At 43.0% G+C, this 22,596-nt stretch overlaps 1 protein-coding gene across 1 annotated transcript; it reads right to left on the bottom strand.

Moving 5' to 3' along the window:
• Positions 1-9,079: 9,079 nt before the first annotated feature.
• LOC124695827 (premnaspirodiene oxygenase-like) lies at positions 9,080-12,419 on the bottom strand. The gene is made up of 2 exons (XM_047228640.1): positions 11,964-12,419; positions 9,080-10,153 (listed from the first exon to the last, which is right to left on the bottom strand). Exons 1-2 carry the CDS (start codon positions 12,417-12,419, stop codon positions 9,080-9,082), a joined length of 1,530 nt encoding a protein of 509 aa, XP_047084596.1.
• Between the last annotated feature and the right edge of the window lie 10,177 nt (positions 12,420-22,596).

The raw sequence follows: 22,596 nt of genomic DNA, 5'->3' as shown, positions 1-22,596 counted from the left end.
ATGGTGCCACCTAACGCGGGAGAGAGAATGGATGATTGATACGTCTCCAACGTATCGATAATTTCTTATGTTCCATGCCACATTATTGATATCTACATGTTTTATGCACAATGTTATATTTATGCGTTTCCCGGAACTAACCTATTGACGAGATGCCGAAGAGCCAGTTGATGTTTTCTGCTGTTTTTGGTTTCAGAAATCCTAGTAACGAAATATTCTCGGAATTGGACGAAATCAACACCCAGGTTCCTATTTTGCCCGGAAGCATCCAGAACACCCGAGAGGGGCCACACAGGCCCCAGATGATAGGCCGGCGCGGCCCAGGCCCTGGCCGCGCCGCCTTATGGTGTCGTCGCCCCGTTGACCTTCTGACGCCGCCTCTTCGCCTATAAAAAGGTCCCAGACCTAAAACACGATACGAAAAAAAGCCACGGTACGAGAAACCTTCCAGAGCCGCCGCCATCGCGAAGCCAAGATCTGGGGGACAGGAGTCTCTATTCCGGCATGCCGCCGGGACGGGGAAGTGCCCCCGGAAGGCTCCTCCATCGACACCACCGCCATCTCCATCAACGCTGCTGTCTCCCATGAGGAGGGAGTAGTTCTACATCGAGGCTCGGGGCTGTACCGGTAGCTATGTGGTTAATCTCTCTCCTATGTACTTCAATAGAATGATCTCATGAGCTACTTTACATGATTGAGATCCATATGATGAGCTTTGTATCGCTACTAGTTGTGTGCTACTCATGTGATGTTATTAAAGTAGTCTATTCCTCCTGCATGGTGTAAAGGTGACTAGTGTGTGCACCGTGTGGTTCTTGTCGTAGGCTATGATCATGATCTCTTGTAGATTGTGGAGTTAATTATCATTATGATAGTATTGATGTGATCTATTCCTCCTTCATAGTGTAATGTGGACGAGTGTGTGCGCTATGTTAGTTCTTGGTTTATTTTGCAATGATCTATTATGCTCTAAGGTTATTTAAATATGAACATCGAATGTTGTGGAGCTTGTTAACTCCGGCATTGAGGTGCTCTTGTAGCCCTACACAACGACTGGTGTTTGTCATCCAACAAAAGAGTGTATGTAGCACATATGAGAAAGAGTTATTTATTATGCGATCAATGTTGAGAGTGTCCACTAGTGAAAGTCTATTCCCTAGGCCTTGTTCCTAAATACTGCTATCGCTTGTTTACTGTTTTACTGCGTTACTACTGCTGCGTTACTACTACTTGTTTACCGTCCCGGGCAAAGCACTTTTCCGGTGCCGTTGCTACTACTTATTTATACCACCCGTATTTCACTATCTCTTCGCCGAACTAGTGCACCTATTAGGTGTGTTGGGGACACAAGAGACTTCTTGCTTTGTGGTTGCAGGGTTGCATGAGAGGGATATCTTTGACATCTTCCTCCCTGAGTTCGATAAACCTTGGGTGATCCACTTAAGGGAAACTTGCTGCTGTTCTACAAACCTCTGCTCTTGGAGGCCCAACACTGTCTACAAGAATAGAAGCACCCGTAGACATCAAGCTATTTTCTGGCGCCGTTGCCGGGGAGGAAAGGTAAAAGGCATTCATACTCCGGTCCCAGGAAAAAGTACTTTTCTGGCGCCATTGTATGAGTGTTCGAAGCTATTTCCTTTAGATCCTGCAATTGCATCTTTTTGTTTCTTGTTTACACTAGTTTGGCATAATGGACAACAATGAGCTTCTTATTCTATTTCCTGATTTAAGACATGGATGGTTTGATGCGAAAATTAAAAAACCCATGGAACATATTAGTATGAACACTTTGAATACCATTGTTGCTAATGATATAGAAAGATCTAAGCTTGGGAAAGCTGGTTCTGATGAGCATGATCTTTTTAGTCCCCCAAGCATTGAGGAGAAAATTTACTTTGATGATACTTTGCCTCCTATTTATGATGATTATAATGATAGTAGTCTTTTAGTACCGCCTGTTATGGAGGATAAATTTGATTATGATTACAATATGCCTCCTATATTTGATGATGAGAATAATAATGATGGCTACTTTGTTGAATTTGTTCCCACTATTACCAATAAAATTGACTATGCTTATGTGGAGGGTAATGATACTTTTATGCATGTGAATAAAGATGTTTTATGTGATACTTATATTGTTGAGTTTGCTCATGATGCTACTGGATATTATTATAAGAGAGGAAAATATGGTTGTAGAAATTTTCATGTTACTAAAACACCTCTCTATATGCTGAAATTTTTGAAGTTACACTTGTTTTATCTTTCTATGCTTGTTGCATCATGCTTCATGAATTTGTTTATTTACAAGATTCCTTTTCATAGGAAGCATGTTAGGCTTAAATGTGTTTTGAATTTGCCTCTTGATTCTCTCTTTTGCTTCAAATACTATCTCTTGCGAGTGCATCATTAAAACTGCTGAGCCCATCTTAATGGCTAGTATAAAGAAAGAACTTCTTGGGACATAACCCATGTGTTTATTTTACTACAGTAATTTTGTTTTTTATTTTGAGTCTTGAAAGTTGTTACTACTGTAGCAACCTCTCCTTATCTTAGTTTTATTGCATTTTTGTGCCAAGTAAAGTCTTTGATAGTAAGGTTCATACTAGATTTGGATTACTGCGCAGAAACAGATTTCTTGCTGTCACGAATCTGGGCCTAATTCTCTGTAGGTAACTCAGAAAATTATGCCAATTTACGTGAGTGATCCTCAGATATGTACGCAACTTTCATTCAATTTGAGCATTTTCATTTGAGCAAGTCTGTTGCCTCAATAAAATTCATCTTTACGGACTGTTCTGTTTTGACAGATTCTGCCTTTTATTTCGCATTGCTTCTTTTGCTATGTTGGATGGATTTCTTTGTTCCATTAACTTCCAGTAGCTTTGAGCAATGTCCGAAGTGTTAAGAATGATTGTGTCACCTCTGAACATGTGAGTTTTTGATTATGCACTAACCCTCTAATGAGTTTGCTTTGAGTTTGGTGTGGAGGAAGTTTTCAAGGGTCAAGAGAGGAGGATGATATACTATGATCAAGAAGAGTGAAAGCTCTAAGCTTGGGGATGCCCCGGTGGTTCACCCCTGCATATTTCAAGAAGACTCAAGCGTCTAAGCTTGGGGATGCCTAAGGCATCCCCTTCTTCATCGACAAATTATCAGGTTCCTTCTCTTGAAACTATATTTTTATTCGGTCACATCTTATGTACTTTACTTGAAGCGTCTGTTTGTTTTTGTTTTTGTTTGAATAAAATATGATCCATCATGCTTGTGTGGGAGAGAGACACGCTCCGCTGGTTCATATGAACACATGTGTTCTTAGCTCATAATGTTCATGGCGAAGGTTGAACTGCTTCGTTAATTGTTATATGGTTGGAAACGGGAAATGCTACATGTGGTAATTGATAAAATGTCTTGGATAATTTGATACTTGGCAATTGTTGTGCTCATGTTTAAGCTCTTGCATCATATACTTTGCACCCATTAATGAAGAAATACATAGAGCTTGCTAAAATTTGGTTCGCATAATTGGTCTCTCTAAGGTCTAGATAATATCTAGTAAAGAGTTTGAACAACAAGGAAGACGGTGTAGAGTCTTATAATGTTTACAATATGTCTTTTATGTGAGTTTTGCTGCACCGGTTCATCCTTGTGTTTGTTTCAAATAACCTTGCTAGCCTAAGCCTTGTATCGAGAGGGAATACTTCTCATGCATCCAAAATCTTTGAGCCAAACACTATGCCATTTGTGTCCACCATACCTACCTACTACATGGTATTTCTCCGCCATTCCAAAGTAAATTGCTTGAGTGCTACCTTTAAAATTTCTATTCTTTACCTTTGCAATATATAGCTCATGGGACAAATAGCCTAAAAATATTGTGGTATTGAATATGTACTTATGCATTTTATCTCTTATAATTTGCTTGTTGAGCGATAACCATGTTCCTGGGGACGCCATCAACTGCTCTTTGTTGAATATCATGTGAGTTGCTATGCATGTCCGTCTTGTCTGAAGTAAGGGAGATTTACCACTCATTTAATGGTTATAGCATGCATAATGTTAGAGAAGAACATTGGGCCGCTAACTAAAGCCATGATCCATGGTGGAAGTTTTAGTTTTGGACATATATCCTCAATCTCATATGAAAACATTAATTGTTGCTACATGCTTATGCATTAAAGAGGAGTCAATTATCTATTGTCTATATTGTCCCGGTATGGATGTCTAAGTTGAGAATAATCAAAAGCGAGAAATCCAATGCGAGCTTTCTTCTTAGACCTTTGTACAGGCGGCATAGAGGTACCCCTTTGTGACACTTGGTTAAAACATGTGTATTGCGATGACAATCCCGGTAATCCAAGCTAATTAGGACAAGGTGCGGGCACTATTAGTATACTATGCATGAGGCTTGCAACTTGTAAGATATAATTTACATAACACATATGCTTTATTACTACCGTTGACAAAATTGTTTCTTGTTTTCAAAACCAAAGCTCTAGCACAAATATAGCAATCAATGCTTCCCTCTCGCGAAGGGCCTTTCTTTTACTTTTATGTTGAGTCAGTTCACCTATCTCTCTCCACCTCAAGAAGCAAACACTTGTGTGAACTGTGCATTGATTCCTACATACTTGCATATTGCACTTGTTATATTACTTTACATTGACAATATCCATGAGATATAAATGTTATAAGTTGAAAGCAACCACTGAAACTTAATCTTCCTTTGTGTTGCTTGAATACCTTTACTTTGATTTATTGCTTTATGAGTTAACTCTTATGCAAGACTTATTGATGCTTGTCTTGAAAGTCCTATTCATGAAAAGTCTTTGCTTTATGATTCATTAGTTTACTCATGTCATTACCATTGTTTTGATCGCTGCATTCATTACATGTGTTTACAATAGTATGATCACTTCATTTTCTGTAAACACTCCTCATATAGTGATTTTTTGTTGGCTGGTGCCTGTGGTTTTCTCTCTCTTTCTTTTAAAGGGTTTTCACGTTAAAATCTTGTATGGCATGTGTGTTGTTTCTTCCCTTTTCATTATTTTGATTGTCACCTTTGTAACATAGCCAACCTGGGGTGATTTGGACAAAATGATCACACGAAATTGTCCTTGTCATTGCATTTTCAAGTTGATGTACTTAAATGAATCTAAGCAATATGTTCATGCGCTCTCTAGATATCTTATGTATAATTTCTATATTTGGTGGCAGAGCGGATGATCTGCTCGTAGACATTCAAAGAGTGTATAAGCATGTTCTCGCTTGTAAAAACATTGTGCTTGTGAAGTGGAGTATAAACTCCACTAGTAAGTAGCACGTGATTTGCACGTTGTGGTATAAAAGAAGTACAAGGGTACTCCTAAAGCTTTGAGAGCAACTTTATCAGATCATGTAAAAGTTGTTTGCGGTAAACCATAAACCGCTTTTGCGGTATGGCACCGGTTCCGTAGGAGATGGTCTCCTTAAATCGTACCATAAGCCAAATATTCTTCATCCTGTGATAGGTTGGCTTCTTCATCATCTTTGGCCCGGATGCCGCCGTTTTTCCCACCTCCGAGACGACACCGTCCCGGTAGAGCAGAGAATGGTGCCACCTAACGCGGGAGAGAGAATGGATGATTGATACGTCTCCGACGTATCGATAATTTCTTATGTTCCATGCCACATTATTGATGATATCTACATGTTTCATGCACACTTTATGTCATATTTATGCGTTTTCCGGAACTAACCTATTGACGAGATGCCGAAGAGCCAGTTGATGTTTTCTGCTGTTTTTGGTTTCAGAAATCCTAGTAACGAAATATTCTCGGAATTGGACGAAATCAACGCCCAGGTTCCTATTTTGCCCGGAAGCATCCAGAACACCCGAGAGTCGCCAGAGGGGGGCCACACAGGCCCCAGATGATAGGGCGGCGCGGCCCAGGCCCTGGCCGCGCCGCCTTATGGTGTCGTCGCCCCTTTGACCTTCTGACGCCGCCTCTTCGCCTATATAAAGGTCCCTGACCTAAAACACGATACGAAAAAAAAGCCACGGTGCGAGAAACCTTCCAGAGCCGCCGCCATCGCGAAGCCAAGATCTGGGGGACAGGAGTCTCTGTTCCGGCACGCCGCCGGGACGGGGAAGTGCCCCCGGAAGGCTCCTCCATCGACACCACCGCCATCTCCATCAACGCTGCTGTCTCCCATGAGGAGGGAGTAGTTCTCCATCGAGGCTCGGGGCTGTACCGGTAGCTATGTGGTTAATCTCTCTCCTATGTACTTCAATAGAATGATCTCATGAGCTACTTTACATGATTGAGATCCATATGATGAGCTTTGTATCGCTACTAGTTGTGTGCTACTCATGTGATGTTATTAAAGTAGTCTATTCCTCCTGCATGGTGTAAAGGTGACTAGTGTGTGCACCGTGTGGTTCTTGTCGTAGGCTATGATCATGATCTCTTGTAGATTGTGGAGTTAATTATCATTATGATAGTATTGATGTGATCTATTCCTCCTTCATAGTGTAATGTGGACAGTGTGTGCGCTATGTTAGTTCTTGGTTTATTTTGCAATGATCTATTATGCTCTAAGGTTATTTAAATATGAACATCGAATGTTGTGGAGCTTGTTAACTCCGGCATTGAGGTGCTCTTGTAGCCCTACACAACGACTGGTGTTTGTCATCCAACAAAAGAGTGTATGTAGCACATATGAGAAAGAGTTATTTATTATGCGATCAATGTTGAGAGTGTCCACTAGTGAAAGTCTATTCCCTAGGCCTTGTTCCTAAATACTGCTATCGCTTGTTTACTGTTTTACTGCGTTACTACTGCTGCGTTACTACTGCTTGTTTACTGTCCTGGGCAAAGCACTTTTCTGGTGCCGTTGCTACTACTTATTTATACCACCTGTATTTCACTATCTCTTCGCCGAACTAGTGCACCTATTAGGTGTGTTGGGGACACAAGAGACTTCTTGCTTTGTGGTTGCAGGGTTGCATGAGAGGGATATCTTTGACCCTCTTCCTCCCTGAGTTCGATAAACCTTGGGTGATCCACTTAAGGGAAATTTGCTGCTGTTCTACAAACCTCTGCTCTTAGAGGCCCAACACTGTCTACAAGAATAGAAGCATCCGTAGACATCAATGATGCGAATGCACTGAGGATGGGGATCGATTCCTGTGACGATGCACTTCCGGGAGGCGCAAGCACGATAGGAGGCCCCAATTAGGGCCACACGACCTCTGAGCCGAAGGGCGACGACACATAAAGCAAGGAGATTGGCGCTGGCAAGGGAGCAGGAAACAAGGGGCTAAAATGTCTATCATGCCAAGCTCGGGTCAACTATGCGGGAAATCGCAAACATGGCGCATGTGCCGCGTATATGCGGGTTCTGGCGGCCCTTTTGAGTTTGCATGCGACAATATTTGCTGGTCGGGCCCTTATGTGGGATTTATTCGGCGTGTTAAAAATCGTAAAATTACGGTTACTTTGTGATTTCAGGCGTGTTTGCATGATTAGGTTGAAATGCTCTAAAGAAACATATATAAATATGATGTAGGGACATATGTTGCCTTGAAAATATTAAAATTTTAGTTTGAAATAGAAGTATAGTCTATTAAAGTTTTAATACAAGTGTCACAATTTTTTTATGGACAACTCAATATGAGTATGTATATATGTATATGTTTGCGTTAAATGTGTAAAAGTTCAAGGTTTTATTTTACTTTTACTAATACTTATTAAATTTAATATCTTAAGGTAGGTGAGTCTCAGATTGTAGATAAAAGGGGTTAACCATTCTTTTTTTTAATGTTTTTGAAGATAACCGTGTCAAACAGAGATATTTAATTATTTATATTGTCGGCAATTGTACATTTATATTTCGCATAGCACGTACGGCTAATAAGGCTGTTACACATTGAAATTATTGCCCGGGTAACTCATGGTGGCATGTCTAGTACTCCCTCCATTTTTATTTAAGGGGCGCATCTCACAATTCTCTGGGACCAAGGTGTTTTTCTATTGGCTGAAATCGTCTGCGCTGGAGCATCGTGGATTACCGATTCTGCGCCTAACTAATCGTTTAATTAGCGCTTAGTAATCTGCATGCCCAATAAACGAGCCGTCATACCGCATGCATTGGTGGAGACCGTTCCGAGCGAGATTTTCTCCCTCCCTTCTTCTTCGCGCGCACTCCTTCCTTCTCCCCCACTTAGTTTCCATCAAAAGCTCTGGAAAAAATATCGTGAGATCAAAACGTCCCGCCGATCTTCCCCGCTGCCAAATTCCAAACGAAAATTTTGCCTTCCTACTCGCTGGATCAAGAAAGAGCAAGCAGTAGCTGTACCTTTATACAAGAACGAAGAGATATGCGGTGGGAAAAGGAGACCAAGAGGAAAATGCATGCAATTAGGAGGGAGTGCACACGAGCATGCAAATCATTCTCCATTCATACCTCAACAAACACGAACGTTTTCCCACTTGCATGCAGAATCCGGAAGGGAAAAGGAAGGAGATAAGTCACCGGGATTTATTTCTTCCAAAACGCCTCAATTAATTGTGTGATTAATGACATGCGCCTAAAAACGCTCTAATTCTGAAAACTCCAGGATTTGGAGATGCGCCCCTTAAATAAAAATGGAGGGAGTAGGTCGTACTGCTGGTGACTAAATGAATTTTTTTTGGCCTAGAGAATCCATGCTGCAAGTCTGCATTGACTCTTCTCTAGAAAATTCTTCTAGCTTCAAAGGAGGCCTCACGTGCACATCAATTTTTCTCCCGAGAAATCTTCTAGCTAGCTCCAAGGAGATCCACACATGCGTGCGAAGAGGCGAATCCAGCAGATTATTCCCATTAATATTTGATGGTAGATGATAGTTTTGAATTGAAAATGAACGGCTACAATAGTTCCATGGCGGGAAGCTGGGAGGAGTGTGGTAAATTCAAATTCAAAACACTCACATCATAGTAGTAGAGATAAATTTCTGCATCGGTTTCGAAATATAGTGTGAATCTCCACCCACAACAGTACAATTTAAATGTAATACTAGTAATAGCATAAGGATGCCAAGTAGCTCAGTTAGCTAGTCGTGCTTCGACTCGGAGACGAATGGCGTGGCACAGAGCCGCAACGGCGACTTGCGGCGGAGGCCAAGGCCATCCGCTTCCGTCATGTCCACCTCGGCGACACCCTCCGGCAGAGACCAGTCGAAGTGGTAGCAGAGCTGCACAAGCGCCATTTGCAAGACGGGGACCGCGTAGGAGATGCCTGGGCACATCCTCCGGCCGGCCCCGAACGGCAGAAACTCGTAGTCGCTGCCCATGAAATCGACGGCGCAATCTTCGAACCGCTCGGGCCTGAATTCCTCAGCGTCCTCCCAGTAGCTTGGATCTCTCCCGATAGCCCACGCATTGACGATGATGCGCGAACCAGCCGGAATCATGTATCCGTCGACCTCACAAGCCTCGACGCTCTCCCTGGGCACCAGGAGCGGCACCGGAGGGTGCAACCTGAGGTTCTCCTTGATGACGAGCTTCAGGTAGGGGAGACCGCCGCTTGCCTCGATGTCGCTCTCGCTGATGGCCGCCTTGCCACGGAAGGCCTCCCGGATCTCTCCCTGCAGCTTGTCCATCACCCTCCGGTTCCTCATCAGCTCCGCCATGCCCCAGTCCAGCGACGACGCCAGCGTGCCAGTTCCAGCCACGAACATGTCGAGTATGACGCCCTTGATGCTGTTCGTGCTTAGGCTGAACCCTAGGCCGCCTTTCTCTTGTAGGCCGATGAGAACGTCGACGAGGTTCTCCTCGACGGCCGAGGCCGACGCGCCGCAACTAGCTCGGACGGCTTTCCTCTCTTCTAAAACCTCGTTCATGGTGGAGTCCACCGTCCTGTGGACATCCTCCAAGGTGCGGCGCATGCCGGTTGCTGTGGCGAGAACGGAGCGCAAGGTCGGGAAAAGGTCGGGGATTTTGAAGCCGCTGGCCAGTGCGACCCCGGACTTGATCGCCGACAGGAACTCTTGGGCGCTCTTCTTCCTCTGCCTTTTTCCGAAGGATGCCCGGGAGACGATGCCGATAGCTAGGCCATAGAAAGTCATGGTGACGTCTACCGGCGTCGATGGCCCGGCCGCATGGATGTCTTCTACCTGACTCCTCACCTGTACATTTAAACAAGGACAGACTCATTCTCTGTGATGTACGGTATAAATTAAGGACAAGTACTAGCAGAATACGCTTTTGGAACCATGGCAAAATATGCGTTTGGAACCATATGAGCTTAATTTTGCCCACGTTGAACGAGCCTGAAGCAGCTTCAACTCGTCGCCCTGGAATTCTTGAACGTGGGTTTTACTTTGCGTCTCGGACTACGTACCAGCAGCAATATACACTTGGCACCGTTTACTACTATTACTCTGTATTTCACACGCTGAGGTAGGCTGAAGCTGTCTGCGTACTTTCAACTTGTCTACGTATTACTTTTTGAGGAAGTTGATATTTTCTAGTGACCAGCAGCGTCATCACTACATACGAAAAAATAGCATTTCTAGAGGAGCCTATGTCTTTCCAAGGATCTCGACTTGAGTTTCATCGTGATTCGTTCACAGTCAATACGACCAATCTCATATTCATAACATATATCATGTATCCTGCTAAAAAATTAATTTATTAATAATTTTAAGGATGATATCATCTCAATGGATTTGCATAAAGTATTTTAAACAATTGTTAAAAGTCCACATCATTCTATTATTTGATAATCTTCCTATGATATGACATTGTTTCAAAAATGTTTTCAAATATGTTTCACAAATATTGAAAATTTATGTGCATGAAACTTCTATTATACTTAAACATGCATGTCAAGTCGACATGTAAATATGTTAAATTAGTTTCATTGAAGTTTCATCATAGTTTCAAAATTCAAGTTTCAACCTTCTTCGATACGTGTCCAAGATTGATCTTGTTTTGAAAATTATATCACCATGATCTCAAATAAAAAAAAGAGATAAAAAAAATTGGACCTTTGGTTCAAAACATAAATAGCATGTTTGTGGGTGGATAGAAAGATTGTGCTTTTACCTCCAAACATACCCTTTCTCTCACTTACACCTAGGTACATGCCGGCGTTATCACATGTCATGGAGTGAGAAGGTAGATGGGTAGATTTGTTGAATTTCTGTATCTACGTCGTGCCTTTGTCTGGGATTACAAAATGAGAAAACAAAGTACCCCTACCCTAGCACGAATCCTAGCAAATGAATGAGTGGTTGAACAATGATCAGCAAGCACCGACACCACTAGAAAATTTGTGTTCCACTACGCACCATCTCATGATCACCAGGGCCAAGCTTCCCCTCCCTTGAGCACCTTCAGCGCCTGCTACTTGTTCTAATTCATCCTCAACTGCCACCATCTTGAATGATTCTTTGTCATGAAACACCAAACCCTAACCTCGTTGGAGTTGGCAACATCACTGCTCGAGCCTCATTGGAGAAGAGGAGTGTGAAGCATTTTTTTTTTACTAAAGGCTCAAGACGACCCCGACTTTATAAACTAATAAAGCCACAAGAACCAGCAGATGGGACAACTCAAGCAGATGCAAATTGGGAGCGCTTCATGTGAATAGAACTCATCCACAAATCATTCAAGGTATACACTTTTTGCAAGAAATTCTCGATTGGACCTAGTAAAACTTATCCTAATGTGTATCTACCAATTTTTATCATACTACGTACAAATTAAGTCAAGAGGTTTGGGCTATAATAATCTCTCAGTTACCCTAGGATCCGGTGCTCTGTACCAGTTTTCCTGCTTTGACGTTAGCGAATGATTGTGATCGTATGCGGACCCATGTAGTCAGGGTATACGTAGAATTAAAACTGGCACAAAGCAAGACTGACGACATTCCTAGTATAGTATGTGTGTATGCAACTCTTTGGTGAAGACGGACGAATGGACGATCCATACCTCCTCCTCCCTGATGTGCCGGAAGGAAAGGACACGGCTGGGGCTCAGTATCTCGGCGGCGCAGAGCTGCCGGAGCTTGCGCCAGTAGGTGCCGGAAGGCGAGAAGAGGATGTCGGCACAGTCGTAGAGCACGATCTCCCCGGCGAGGAGCCTGGGGCGGGTGGCGAAGCTGGCGTCGTGCGTCCTGAGCACCTCGCGGGCCATCTCCCTCGACGACACAACGACGAGAGGGGTCTCCCCGAGCTGGAGCATCATGAGCGGGCCGTGGACGGCGGCGAGGTCCCTGAGGGCGCGGTGCGGGAGCACGTTCACCAGGTGGTGCATGCTGCCGATCACAGGCAGCTTCCACGGACCAGGTGGTGTCCTCGCTCTCGGCCGGAGGGAGAGCTTAAGGATCTGGAGTAGCACCACCACGACGACGGAGACAAGGAGAGATTGGCACAAGAGATCGGCCATGGCTCTTCAGCGAGCTGATGCGTGCATTCGGGTTGTCAGGTGTGTATACACACATATATAACCTGTGGAAACGGGTTGGCAGACGGAAATTCAATTCAGCTCCCGGGACCCTCTACCAAAAAATCATATTTCGAAATGTCGAAAATTTTTAACAAATTTTTTTACATGTACATCTTCATAATATATGTTCGTTCGTCAAGTTTCACGAAAAACAAATATTTTTTGTGGTCTATATAAAAAAGAGAAAACTTATCTTGTTAAAAACATTATTTTTAGCACTGAGTTTTGTCTTTTTACACACGTCACATGATAAGTTGATTTTTTATGAAACAACTTTGTAAGCGTGTAGCACGAGAAGATTTACATGCGAATTTTTGGTTTCAATTTTTTTGAAATTCAAAATATGTGTAAGATGCATTTCAAAATAGAGGGAGCATATGCTTCCATGTTCCAAGACACCACTCCCGTTGCCAGATGTATACACACATGTATTTTCGTGGAAGGGTGCACGTGCACCCCATTACGAAAAATTCTAAAAAATGCTATTTCAAAGTTTCAGATTTTTTTAAATGCATGCATATATATCCTATGTTGATACTTATTTGTGCAGATTTTGGCCAAAAAAACGACCATGTATGGCCTACCCATAAATGTGAAAATATAATTCCCTATTTTCGTGAATAGTATAATATTGTTTGGATATTTTGTCATTTTCATGTAGGCTACATACAATTATTTTCCGTGAAAACTTATGTACACAACTAAGTATCAACATAATATGTAAATGAAAAAAGTTATTTCAATTTTTTTGACATTTTCAAATAGCATTTCTTTAATATTAGAGAAAAGGGTACATGCCCACACAAATTCATCCTGGTATTTTCCGCGGAAACGGAACCTAATGTGGGCATATACGCGCAGCAGATAGAGTATCTATTGTCATTGCATGCGGGCGGACTTTGTTTCGTGGCGATGATGACTTCCTTCTGAATTAATCCTAAGCCTCATCTCAGTTCTCACGTAAGTACTCGCTGCGAATTACCGCGATGCCGTCCATCCCATGCTGCTGACATTCTCCTCGATCTTTCGTTGATTTCAGCTTGCTCATTCAAACAAGATTCAATTGATTAAGATCTTGAGTGACAAATCAAACAGGCCGTCAATACAGAACTTTGACTTCACACTGCCTGAACTAGTAACTTAGTCAACGATAGGCCAAGTCAAAGGTCTGGTGCAACATTTGCGCCGTTTCTTACTGCAAACAGTTGCCGTTTCTCGTGCAAGCTGAACTAGTAACTAGATTTCAGTTTTAGCGGATCATATATAGATCGGCTTTGAGTTGTCTGGTGGCTTTCATCGATCGCGACCTGCGTTTGAATCTCTGACCACATCATCGACTCGTCACCCACAACTTCAACGAGCGTGGGGAGGCAGCGTTCAAGTGCTGATTTTACGGCTGAACTTCCGCACACAGCCCACACAGGAGCATCCGAAGATATGAGAAAACGCCTCTCCCAGCCATGATGTTGTAGCCGCCCTGCTGGCCAAGGGGCACATGTGTCATCGCCCACTAGTACATACAGTGTTTACCGCCAACAATCACGCACACGGAAGAGAAGAAACAATGTGTGTGGTTTAGAACATAAATCTCGCCCACTACTTTCATCCCAAATTTAAGACTTATATTATTTTTAGAAAGTCAAATAATATCAAGTTTGACTAAGTTTTTACCAAAAACAATTAACATCCAAAATACAAAATCAATATCACACTACAGGAAATCGTCAACGTGCCGACGGCCAAAACCTATGCCGACAGCTATCGGCGCCGTCGGTACAAGTCCCGAACAGGGCATGCCACAAAAAAGGTGGTCGGCACAGAAAAGCCATCGTCGACACAGGCTAGGGGTGGGGGGGGGGGGGGGGGGGAGGGGCGTCGGCACAGGGTCTCCGCGCATGATTGCGAGGCGACGCCGCGAAATTTTCCCCTCTATCCCTATGCCTTTTTCCCTCCACACACCCCTCCTCCCCGTGGATCACCTTCTGCATACGATGTCGGAAAAAATGTATAACCTATCAAAATGATCGTCTCAAAAAGTTACATCTGAATTCACCAGGGTTTACCCGGTTGCCATTTTTAGATTCTCAAACTGCCAAAGGAAAATATGAAAGCAGGAAGATTTTAGTTTTTGCCGGAAATTCAGGATTTTTAAAAATAAAACTAATAATTGCATTCTCCATAAAGATTATTATTACTTAATTAATTTTTATTTAAATAATTGTTTAAAAGTCAAAATGATAAAGAGTTGTGATATCACGGCCAAAGGGTTGATAGGATTGATATGGTAGTACTATCAACAAGGTTTCGTTTCTTTCATGGAAGCTCAACCGGTAAAAATGAAGAAGTTAAGTGTGCTAGGGCTAGATGTAATATCCCACTATTCGAGACGATTGCAGGGTAGTTTTTAGAAAGGGATGTGCATTGCATCGTAAAATCTAGGAAAATTTTGCGCTTTATTAAAAACTACAACATAAGGGGGGACACGTTTCTCTCTCGACACAGACATGGTTAGTGTTTCGAGAGTGCAATAAACTTGGACCTATCCTATATTAACTTAGGGTTTCAAGAAGAGAGGGGAACATTTAATCTTCCAATTTAAGTTGCATGATTGAATTCAAACAAGTTAGGTTTGAATTTCAAATTCAAACTTCAATTTGATATATCATAATTCAAATAAGGATTCATCTAATAAACAATTATAGAAATTGGAAAATTATGAATATAAAAGAATAGAAACATATATGAAAAGCTCTTTAGAGAAACTTGAGCTTTATTTATTATCACACACAAGATACATTGTCATTTACAATATCCTTATGATTTATAAATATTACAACACATTTCAGAAATTGAATAAATGAAATAAGAAAAAAACAAATTACAAGGAATTGAAATATTCTAAACAATACAAGTTAATCTTCAAGAACTTCTTGATCAACATGATCTTGAGATCCTCTTGATCATCCATTTGATCCCTGCACACACACATAACAAACAAGGCATTATGCCATGTGGCAAAGCCACTTGGCAGGTTAGAGAAAGAAAGTGAAATTGGTGGATAATACCAAGGTTCAGCCGAGCTGATCCAACCTATAGCACAAGTTTCAACCAGGGAACAGGCAGCTCACAAGGCCTTGTGCATGCCCAACAACACACACGCAGCCAATGGAGAGTCACCAAAGTGCCAGACATTGTTGTCGACCAGGAGATCAAGGAGAAGACCATATATAAACTTTTTCAAGCCAAAACCCTAGCAGCTCATCGAAAGCAGCTCCGAAGGGTAAGAACAACAAGAACACTTAGAACAGGAAGAACAACAACCACCAGAAACCATCCAGAGACAGTTCCACCAAGAACTGCTCACTGTTGAGCAAGCACAAGATGAAGTAGATCATCACAAGCTAGCCAGGAGGAGCAGGGCAAGCTTAAGCCATCAATCAGAAACAAAACCACTACACCAACACATTTTCTAGGAGCTGGAGTGAGGTATAAACAGAAATCCATGAGCAAGCATCTGTTTTGCTCATAATACTCACATATGCATCACACACAAGCCAAAGGCTAGGATTACCCTAGGAGTATCATCATTTGGTGTAAACCAATGATGCTGGCAAAATAGAGACTAAGCTAGAAGGATTTAATCCTAGGGAATATTGATTCAAACCAAGTGTATTACCACTATAGCCAAACCAAGGATCCAGCAAGGATTGAATTCCTACTTAGCCTAGAACCAACTCACCTAGCACCTGATGGTTTATTAACCATCAGACATATAGACAAGTTCCTTTCTATTCAAATTTCAACATCAAAAGCTACTGGAAATCCAACAAAGGATCAACCAGAAAGCATTTACCAGCCACACCAAGCCACAAAGGGGGAGCTACCCATGGACAGCAACAAGATGCTGTCAGGGCCACCTCAAACCCAAAACAGATAAGCAAGGCACTACATCATTACCCAGAAGGGTTCAGAGTGAGCTAGGGTCCCCAACCAATGGTTGGCATCCCTCTAGCTCAAGACAATCAACTAAAAGAATCATAACTGAAGAACAGTTCATCTCATTTATCCATTTAATCAAGCCAAGTTACACAGATAAATGAAATAACCAAATCTAGACACTTGCAAATGATCCAGAGGATCACTGCAAGCATCAGCATATGCTTTATCAAGCAATAGCATGCACTAGCATGAGATTTGGAGCTACACAGACACAAGTATAAGCATCAGAGAAGCACATGCAGTGAAATAGCAAGCAAACATCAAGCAGTTGATGATCACAAGATCATCAGGCCTGCTAGAGCATGCTAGAGCATGCTAAAGCATGCTGGATTCAAGCCTAGCATCAATACATGAACCAATTGAATGAAATGGCCACAGTTAAGCAACAATTGCATCACAGAAATTGTGTAAACAATTTTATAATTGTATCCAGAAGCAAATCAATGAAGAATGGATGCACTATTACAATAGGCAACCCAAGAATGACACAGCAAAGCATAGCATGTGATCAACAGCATTCTGGCACTTGCACCAGCAAAGGATTACTCACAATAATCAAGCCAGGGACAGGATTATGAACACACAGGAGCATCCATCAAACAGCAGCAGCATCTAGAGCAACATGGCAAGCCATGAGCATCATAGCATGCTCATGAGCTGATGCACACAAGCCACATCAGCAACACACATCACATAGTAGCAGTAGTAACAATGGTAGAAAAGCATAGCTAGTATGAGCAAGGCAGCACATCAGCAGAAACCATGGCAGTTGCAAGGCAGGGCTAATCACACAGCAGCAGCATCCATAACAAGAGCATAGGCTGGCCATGAACACAACACAGCAGCGGAGGAGCAAGTGTTGGTGTACTGGCAAAGCCAGCACACCAAGGAGATGGATGCCAAGGCATTCAGAGGAAGGGGAGGAGGAAGAACATGTAAGAGAGTGAAGGAGGCGAACATACCTGGGAGCAGGAGCCGTTGACGCAGCCATGGCGGCCACGGTGGCATAGACTAGGCCACGGCAGCGCCAAGCCGCAGCTAGGCCAGGCCACGCCGAGCGCCACCGCACCCAGCGCACCACTCGCAAGCCGTCGAGAAGCCCCAGGGAGGCCTGGAGTGTCCGCCGACACGCATTGCCGGCGAGGACCGCAACCCTAGCATCAAAGAGGGTCGAGGACGAGCGAACCAGGACGCAAGCGTCAGATCGATGCGGATAGATCGACGCGCCGTCACGGGCCGCGTCGATTGCGCTCCATGGCGAGGGCCAACACCGCCGGAGTCAGCCGGAATCGGCCGGCGAGGGCGACGCAGGAGTCGCGAGAGAGAAATTAGGGTTAGGGTTCAGTCGCGCGGGAGAGGGGAGAGAAGTGAGGCTGGTCGACCTAGACCAGGTGGGTCGGTTCGACTTAACCCACTGGGTTACATCGACAGGTGGGCCCAGGGGCAATTTGGTCATTTCCAAATTCTCCTTAAACTGAAATTTTGCCAAAATTTTAAAAATTAAATATAACTCTAAAAAAATAGAGAAATGCAAACCACTTAAAATTTTATTCTCTATCCAAATAAAATATGAGATAGAATTTGAGAGACAACAAACTTTGAATCATTATTTAATTCAAAAAAAGGATTAATAAAGAATCATTAAAAATATGATCATATTTTTTAATGATTAAATGAGTCTATAAATTAAAAGGACTTCAAAATAACTTGGCAATATTCCAAGTTAATATTTTCACTCTTAAAGAGAAATCATAAATTGTTCTTATTTGACGCCTTGGACATGAAATAACAAAACACCGGGAAGGGGGGAACCAAACCCTAAAAATGGAAAGCATGCATATTTGAATCTTTAACCATTTCCCTTATCGTACAATGATGCATTCTTTCAGAAACAGAGGACAAGGGTCAGTCCACACCATCCAACTGCAATACTTTGCAGTCTTCAGGCAAGTTCATCGCTTGCTCATGTTACTTTGAGTATTTTTACCCAATTACTTGAAAAATACTATGCTTATCACTCTTGCATGAAAAGCAAAGATGTTAATTTAATAACTATGAATATGACTATGTGGTGGGCAATGGAACCATGGTATGAGTATGGTGGAGGTTCCATTGCAAGGGTTTATATCCATCTAGGGTTATCAACCAATGTCGTCCAGTGATTCTTGTGCCGTAAAACTCGTGTTAACCATAAGATCTGGAGTGGGACGGAGTAGTCAATTGTATTTCTTCCTCTCGTACATCAACGGATGCGCTTACCGTAGCAGTTGTGTCTTGCGAGAACAACCGGTGGGTGGGGATCCCATTCTAATTCCCCACGGTAATGCGGTCTATGATGGGTTGCAACGGCCGACGAAGGACCATGGTTGCGACCTGGTAGTTGTCGAGGTCGGAAGATATCCAAGTGATATAGCCCGGCGAGGACCCAAGGTCGGAATTGCAACAAAGGGTGGGTGTGCGAGGTCGCGGGGAAATGCAATATTGACTAGGACCTTATACCGGGCCTCACACCACGGAAGTGTGGACGGGAAAGCTGCCCGGTTGGCACCAAGGTTAAGATCTCTTATGGGTAAAGCAACACACCTCTGCAGAGTGTAATGAATCGTGACCTGTCACTCCTTGTTCCGGGATTTGGAACTGTGAACGCTGCCAGAAAGGAACTCCATGAAGTTCTAGTAAACCGGTGAAGGCTGACGGACATAGTTCTTCTGAATAAAAGCAACCTTTTGAAGAAATGATTATGAAAACCTGCATTCGTATTAGAATTCATGGTCTAATGCCATAGCTAGTTCATTAAACACCTCTTTCCTATAATGAACTTGTTGAGTACGCTCGTACTCATACCTCTTATAATCCCCTGCTTAGATTGTCTGAATCACCTTGAGGAAGCCACCGAAGGACCAGATGGAGAAGATGGGATCTGCTACGAAGAGCCAGACCTCTCTGGAGGGATAGAGGGGGTCGACTACCTTATCGTCTATGGAACCGGGGAGGTTCCAGAAGGAGAACAAGTGTGAACCACCGTAGTGATAGTAGTAGTCGAGCAACACGAACACTTTAGCATTTAGCTGCTCGAGTCGAATAATGTATAACTTAGTAAGACTTCTATTAAGTAAGTTAAGTAAGGTTCAACCCGAACCTAGGAGTAAACCTCTATGGACCCAGGAGAAGCTCCAAGTTGATGTACATATATGGATTGTAATAATATGTGAATGAGTTTGAGACCAGCTATGTTTCTGTTGTACTACTCTGAGGGATGTAATATTTGCGGATTGGTACTTTGCGAATGTTATATCAACAACTGGCATACTACAACATGCAGTGGTATGCAGAGTCACCACAGTTGGTATCAGAGCAAAAGCTTTGACCTTAGGTTGGAACCTAGTTAATGGGAGAGACCTGTAGGAGTCAAATAGGAGTAGTAAAGGATACTCTAAAAATATGATGACTATTCACTTGAGAATAAAACATTCATATCTTTTAGTGCGATAATTCTTTATTATAACTATTATGATGCATTATTACTAATATTCTATTCATTCTTATCTACAACCAACTATGGCCAGTTCACGTTCCGGACGTAACGTGAAAGTGAAGGAATCCACTTTGAAAGACTATGACGGAGGACTCGCTGATATACTCCGTGCTATGTTACTCGAATTTGGGTGCGATCCCCAAATCCAGGTAATGAAGTACATGTAGTATGATGGTAATGTACTAGCGAAGTGTAGGGTAGGACTTCAGTTACCCGAATCCTTAGAGATGAGTGCAGTTATGCCTGCTGGAGAGGCTAGGATAATCAGGACAGCCTATCACATAGCCATAATGAAAGCCATCACAGACATTCGAGAGCATAAGACTAAGGAACTTATTGGCTCCGAATTTGCACACATTCCACATATGGAGGAGGACGATGATCCGACTCTAAACCACTTTAAGTTAGCCAAGAGAAAGCCTGCAGAAGCCGCAAAATACATGGACAACTATAGAAACCTTCTGACTTTGTTCTTTCAGTTGAGCCGACACTTGTCAGGAGCAATTGATACAATGTTAGATGAGTTCACTGAGTCCAAGGAGGAGTCAAAGGGTAAGGAGCCGATGGAGAGTGAGATACATACACCAGTTTACTCAACTGGTGATTATATTGACATAGATACTCCTGAACCACAACCCACACCCCAAACTCCTAGGTACTTTCCTAGTAGCTCACAAGGTAGATATGAGGGTGGAGAGGAATCCGGAAACCACCAACGTTCGGAGACTCCTATCGAGAATTCCACTGGATGGCATTGGGGATAATTCATGGGAACCTATAGTGATCCAGTGAGATGTAATCCAGAGAGAGATCAAGACGCCGTAGATCAGTACCAGAACCATCAATATAGTACGGGAGACTACGAGGAGTATCCAATAGTGATTGAATCTGACTCAGAAGGAGGTAATGCGTATAATGGAGTCACAGGGGAGTATACCCCAGGGGAGGACTATGCATCGCTAAATAATCATTTCCTGATGACAGATTTCTCCCTGGGATCATCCTCTGATTCGGATTACCAGCCTACTGGGAAGCCCTATGTTCCAGACTCTATCAGGAGGACGACACGTTCGACCGGATGGAAGCCTGAAATGTACCAGGAGTGAACAACAAGTGGTGACCACCAAAGGAGGCGAGACTGCAATACTAATGTACCATATGTATTATAGTGTGTACTTATTTTATGAGTTGTAATTTTCATACAATAAGTGAGTTTGCATACTCACACTACTTAGGAGTATTGTAATAAACCGCTTAAGTATGTATATACATGGTATATGTTTTGTATGATTTGGATTTGGTTCTTGATTTCCATTGCGTGACTAATTCTATGCACAAAGTTGAGCTCAGAAAACTTGCGCATGGAGTAACTATGAGTACCACTTTGTGTTTCGGAGCTAGGGGTGATGTCGGGAACGCTAGGAGAGGAGAGTGAAGCGCAACGCCTCGAGCGCGAGCAAAGCAGAAGGAAGAGGCAGATGAAGCCGCAAGGAATCAATTTCCACCACCACCACCTCTGATGACTCAACAAAACTTTCTCCAGTACATGCAAATGCTGGAGGAAAGACAACGCTCAACCATGGAGCAACAGAACAAGATTTTCCAAGAGTTGCTGCAATAGAACAGAGTTGAAAGACCAGAAAATCAGGGCGTTACCATGTCAGACTTCTAGAACACCAAGCCAATATCCTTTGCCTACGCCCCAGAGCCAATGGACGTTGAGGATTGGTTGATGGACACTGAGCGCAAGCTCAAGACCGTTGGATGCACATACCAAGAGAAAGTGACATACGCAACACACCTGTTGTGTGGACCCGCCGCATCATGATGGGATAACGTTGTAGCGGTACACCCACCTGAGAAGGTATTCACCTGGGAAGAATTCAAGCGGAAGTTCAGGGAATCCAATGTCATTGAAAGTATAATCTAGTTGAAGCGAAGGGAGTTCGAGAGTCTCGAACAGAAGGACAAGGCCATTCTGACCTATGTCAGAGAGTTCTGAGGGCTATCCAGATATGTCGCTGAGGAGGTAAATACTGAGGACAAAGGGAAGAAAAGATTCATGAGGGGACTGAATCCTCATTTCAAGATGCAGCTCAGGATGTTGAGAGCAACCGAGTTCCAGGAATTGGTTGATGCCGCAATCACCCTGGAGGATGATTTCAAACAGGTACAAGAGGAGAAGCGCAAGAAGGCCAAGTATGAGCCAAAGAAGTTTGTTAGCAAAAAACCCAATACTAGTTTGAGTTTCATGCCCAGATACAACCCCAATAATAACAGAAGGACCCAGGGATTCCAGTCTATGGCCCACATTGTTTGCCATAACTGTGGATTCAAAAGACATGTATCAAAGGATTGTCGTAAGCCAAAGGTGATTTGTTTTGGATGTCGCTAGGAAGGGCATATGCTGAAAGATTGCCCTAACAAGAACAATGGAGGAGGAAAGTCAGGAGGAGGTGGGAGCCGTAATGGGGATTCCGGAGGAAACTGGAAGAACAAGAAGCTCTTTAGAAAGTTCAACTGTACCATTCTGGAGGAGGTGATAAACTCGGACAAAGCGGTCATAGGTACGCTTCAGATACT

This window comes from Lolium rigidum, chromosome 3, assembly GCF_022539505.1.
Source record: "Lolium rigidum isolate FL_2022 chromosome 3, APGP_CSIRO_Lrig_0.1, whole genome shotgun sequence".
NCBI classification, from domain to species: domain Eukaryota; kingdom Viridiplantae; phylum Streptophyta; class Magnoliopsida; order Poales; family Poaceae; genus Lolium; species Lolium rigidum.
Note: the sequence above shows the minus strand (reverse complement) of the source record. Positions and strands in the feature narration are given on the sequence as shown.

Bases quoted from the DNA above. Each gene is read 5' to 3' on its own strand.
- LOC124695827 (XM_047228640.1), bottom strand. From the start codon at position 12,419: ATGGCCGATCTCTTGTGCCAATCTCTCCTTGTCTCCGTCGTCGTGGTG. The intron at 10,154-11,963 runs GTATGGATCGTC...TTAAATGTACAG, and splicing joins GGCACATCAGGGAGGAGGAG to GTGAGGAGTCAGGTAGAAGA.